Source organism: Aplysia californica, unplaced genomic scaffold, assembly GCF_000002075.1.
Source record: "Aplysia californica isolate F4 #8 unplaced genomic scaffold, AplCal3.0 scaffold00733, whole genome shotgun sequence".
Classification (NCBI taxonomy): domain Eukaryota; kingdom Metazoa; phylum Mollusca; class Gastropoda; order Aplysiida; family Aplysiidae; genus Aplysia; species Aplysia californica.
Window position 1 is genome coordinate 55,489 of NW_004798003.1, and position 5,090 is coordinate 60,578.

The 5,090-nt window shown below is 40.0% G+C and overlaps 1 protein-coding gene across 1 annotated transcript in view; it reads left to right on the top strand.

Moving 5' to 3' along the window:
• LOC101849005 (run domain Beclin-1-interacting and cysteine-rich domain-containing protein) overlaps positions 1–5,090 on the top strand; it is a gene marked incomplete in the record, with an annotated part of 71,666 nt that overhangs the window by 5,339 nt on the left and 61,237 nt on the right. Inside the window, 2 exon segments of the mRNA XM_035972535.1 lie at positions 180–333; positions 3,094–3,325. Of these exon segments, the coding sequence (XP_035828428.1) occupies positions 180–333; positions 3,094–3,325 (386 nt within the window).

Genomic DNA, 5,090 nt, shown 5'->3' on the forward strand with positions numbered 1-5,090 from the left:
CTCTCTCTCTCTCTCTCTCTCTCTCTCTCTCTCTCTGTCCCTCCCTCTCCCTCTCTCTCTCTCTATTTTCCTTTTTCCCTGCACTACTTAGTGACCTCTATTGTGTCGATATATATATATATATATATATATGCTTCTCTTTACTCAAACTCATTTATGTCCATCTGCGCTGTTTGCAGTGACTGTCGAGATCTCCTCATCAAGCTGAAGAGGACCACGGAAGGTCTCCTGGCGGGCCAGTCTATGCAGGGTGTGTGGGGCACGTACGGCGGGCTGAGACGTGTGTGCGACGACACCGAGGCCATACTGGGCCATCATGTCCGGGAGGATCAGGTAGTGCCTGTGACAGATCTCCTCAGTTTGTGCTAGGGTTTGTTGAGTGCATCATCACCATATTGGTGGCGATGGATTGGACGTACTCTTAGGAAGGTCTAAGTGTCCCTTCTCCCAAAGAAAGGATGTGTCATCATGTCTTTTTTTTAACTTGACCAATATCATAAGCATGGATTTGGAGTGCTTGACAGAAATGTATATCTAATTATCGGAAGTAAAAATGACACATTCTGTGTCGTTCTGGCAAACGGAGGTAAATGGAAATGACATGGAGCGCGTCGTTCTGTCGGATAAGAGTTTAAAACTATAAATCTCCCCTCAAGTTTATTAGTTTGGGAAAACATGGACACAAAGAATGTCGAGCAGTTTTATGGCGTTGGTGGTGTGGTGGATAGGCTCTCGAACTCTCAACCGTAAGGCATGGGTTAGAGTCCTGTCAGGGGCCCAAGGTTGTGTCCATGGGAAAGGCTCTGTGCACAAATTTTCTTCGCTTTACCCAGGTGGGAATGGGTTCCCGGCTATAGACAGTGAAAGGTCTTGTCAGTTTGTAAGTGTTTGAGCAAGTGCAATCTGAAGCTTGCACTGCATATGTCTCTGAAACCTGAGAATATTTAAATTTCTTGGTATTCTATTGTCTCCTGGGGTAATAATATTGTAAAGCACATACAGCATGCTGTAGAGCATGAATATATATTATTTAACGCATATAATATATGCGTTAAATAGATGCAATTATTATTATTTTTGGGTAGGTGGTCACAGCGGTGTAATTTATGCGACAGTTAAAAATTTTCTTGTGGACCTGACAGCTGAGAACGTTTGTTTTGCCTGTCAGACCTTTGAGGTTCAGCCCAGTTTTTCTCTATTCGTTGCTGATCGCACGAAACTCCTGAAGAAAATAGTACAGTAACATTGAGCTAGTGATGAGATGTGTGTGTATTCTTCCTCTTCTTCGTGTGTCGGGTCTGGAGCAGAAAGCGATGATCATGGTACCGCATTCTTTCCTGTCATCTGTGTCTTCTTGGTCAGCTCAGTTTTTCTCTTTGTGTTATTCGTTGCAAAGTTGTTCGGGTCATCTGTGCATGTTGTTCTTTGTCTTCCTCTGATTTGCCTTTATTTTTCCACACAGCAGCAGTTTCTATAGTCTGTTTAATCTATTTATGTTGCCAAAAAATCTTACTTATCTTTTTCTGATGGGTCTATAGACCTTTCATAACCACATAACCAGCCATTTGGAGTACTTCTCTTTGTGTGTGTATACAGAGGACAAAAATTCATCGTAACTGGCTGGGTGTTCAGAATGCTCCCTCACACTCACAGTGCTTTTTGTGGATCGTAAATCAAACCTGTCTCTTTTATCTTTAGTATATATTGTACTTGCTCCAACATCATTGTCTGGGGGAGGTTGGCGGGTACTCTGGTGTTATTTGTTCCTTTTTTCCTATTAAACATCTATCGTCCTGACCTGCGCTCCTTATATTTAAAAAAAAAATCTTTTCTGGCTTTTATGAAACATTTAGAATTTAAGTTTTCTCAAAATGTCTTTCAGGAGCATATAAACAATAACACGGATGAAGAAACTGAAGAAAAAAAAAATTGGGTCAAGAACAGGAGAACAGCTGGTGGAGGATGTGTAATGTTTTTACTGCAACATTCTCATCTTTAAAAAAAAATTGGGAATGTCTTTTCTTCTCTAACATTTATTGTTCTAAAATAAGACATGAATAAAAAACAAAAACAAAACACAAAATAATAAAAAGAGAAACAGTTGTCCAGGGTGAGGTCAATGACCTTTGGTGAGAGTGGAGAGAACTGTGTCATGTACAGGGTAGGCAGCTGGTTCTACCTCTGATCTTTGGGTATGAATAATGGGGAATAAACGAGACACTGAACCCGTGACTCAAAGGTGGCCTTGTGTGTGGAAAGTTGGTATTGGCGGTCGAGGTCTTGGCGTGGCTCTCTTTCTCTCTTTTTGATGAACTGTTTTGATAAAGCTTCACACAAATGAGGTTGGTTTTTTTTGGTTTTTTTATGAACATATGAAGTGGAAATAGCTCAAGTTTCATTAGAAGACTATAATTCTCTGTGAGGTCATTTTCAGGAGAATTTATGACAAGTGGGTAAAAGAGAATTTATCATGGTCTGATGACTTCTTGACTTCTTCTTCACATTGTATTTGTGGTCGCTTTTAAGGACAGGCGGGCCAACCCAGGTTTCATGGATTTCCAAAAATCTTGACCTACTCCAAAAGCAGGCTTTGCCCTACCTATAGGAGAAGTTTGGTTTCATTATATATGTAAATATAATATATTCATTATTTGTTAGGTTATAGAGAAAACTCTCCTTGTCTTTTAAAGAAACTGAACAAGGGACAAAAACTTTACCTTCGATTTTCTCGAAACAGCTTTTTTCGGGGTAGTCCCCTTGTGCTTAGAAGTGATCATATACAGTTAGTACTATTTTACACGTGAGAGCCAAAAACGGATATTGTTATCAGGAAAACAACATTTTCGTGAAAGGTAATTATAAGGAAGCTATTATCAAAATTGTATTCTTAAAAATATTGACTTGGATTGTTTGCAAAATGTTTGTTTTCTTTAGCAACAATGTTCAGCTATAAAAGTACATCTGAACAGCCTGTCTCCGAAATGATTTAGATTGTGTCAATGGGGTATGTAAAAACTTTAGAAAATTGATTTTTGAATTATTGATTAATAATTAATTAATTAAAATTTTATCTTTTTCTCGATGCTCCCCCAGGCCAGCAGCGCATCGGAGGGCAACTACTGGGCTTTTGTGCAGGGGCTCAAGTGGCTGAGCCCGAGCCACGCGCCAATCATTGAGCGCCTCTCTCGACACACAGGGCGACAGCGGGGCCAATATGCCGAGGTCGGGAGGGCGTGGCTGCAGGACAGTGTGCAGGACCACTCCCTCATCTCACAGCTGGACATTCTACTGGCCAGCCCGGAGCATCTGCATACATTCTACTACGGTGAGTTTTTTTCTCTATTTCTTGCTCAAACCCAGGGATTGAAATTTTTTGTTAGTTTTTTTCTTTTTTAAACTTGGCAATCTGTATTTCAGACTCGAACCCAGTGATAAAAATCTACAAAATTTATCCCACAGACAGAGGTATCTGTAAAGCCTCGTCTATTTCATTATGGAAACTTCGTATAATAATGATTATAATAATAGATTACATTTATATAGCGCTCTATCCCATGCGAGTTTATTATGAGCTCTGAGCGTTTTACATGGATGACATGATCACTAAGCGTGATACTTCATTTACGCAAAATAAAACATTTCACAGTAACAAGAAAGCCATTTCAGCCACAAAAAGAAGAACTTTCTCAACCATACATTAATAATACATGTAAGGACAGCTGTAAAAAAAACCCAAACTTATCAGCATTTACTAAAGCGCCACTACTAAGAATTAAACAAATGAGTTTAGAGCAGTCGCTTAAATGTATTAGTATTAATAAGAATTTTGTTATTTCTCTGAGGTCTTCTCTGAGCAAGGAGTTCCAAATTTTCGGGCTAAAAAATGAGAGACTTCTCATACCAAAGGATTTTTGAATTGTCATTGATATGTGTTTCGTTTATAATTCATTCTGTTTTCTTGGAAGTCTCGCTTAATAATAAAACGTGTATGCTTTACGTGTTGTGGGTCAAAGACCTCAAACATTGTGTAAAATACCTATCTACCTTCCCATCTTTACTTTGCTCCATCATGCCTTGTCCGTGGGTAGTTGGCGGGTGCTCTGGTGTGGCTTGCTCCTTCTTTCCTGTCAAACATCTATCGTCCTTATCTCCCCTCCTTCTTTTTTGTATTTGTTACTCTCTTGTAACACCTCTAATCTTCTGGCGCTCATATGACCTTGTGCAGTTGCGAGTGCCGTAAAACTCTTACTAAAACTAAATGCCTTGTCCTACAAAGGTGTAGTGATCGGTTGAGTCGACAGTGCAAGTGTATGTATCAGTCTTGCCAGATGTCCTGAAATTTTGGGGACTGTCCTCGCCTGGATTCAGCAGTCACAGAATTTGAGAAGACATTTGGTCGCTTTTAAGGACAAGTGGGCTAATCCGGATTTCGGGGGTTTCCAGAAATCTTGACCTACACCAAAAGCGGGCATTGCCCTACCAAAGGAGGTGTGTATATTTGTTTGGATATAGGGAAAAATCTCCTTGTCTTTTATAGAAACTGAACAAGGGGCAAAAACTTTACCTTCGATTTACCTTCTCAAAACAGCTTTTTTTAGGATAAACCCCTTGTGCTTAAAAGCGAGCATTTGCTACACCACACGAAAATCAGTCCCACCTGATGTGATTTTTGATAGTTAATTTATTTATGATGATGTAAAATGTACACAGGCAAGTACCATACATATACATAGATAATGTACAGAAATTCAACAACATGGTGTACACAGATTACACAATATCTAAGAACACAGAAGATATTAGACCTACATAGGCCTACACACTAGTGTTTTTCGCTATCATAGCTCACACAATATCTAGAAATCTTGGAACACAGTGGGGATGTACCGTAAAGGTTTCAAAATTGATCAACTGAAGCATAAGCAAGAACATCTCTCTGTCTGCCTGTCTGCCTATCTGTCTGTCTGTCTGTCTGCCTGCCTGCTTGCCTGTCCGTCTGTCTGTCTGTCTGTCTGTCTGTCTGTCTGTCTGTCTGTCTGTCTGTTTGTCTGTCTTTGTTTCTCTCCCCCCTCCCTCTCCCCCTCCCTCTC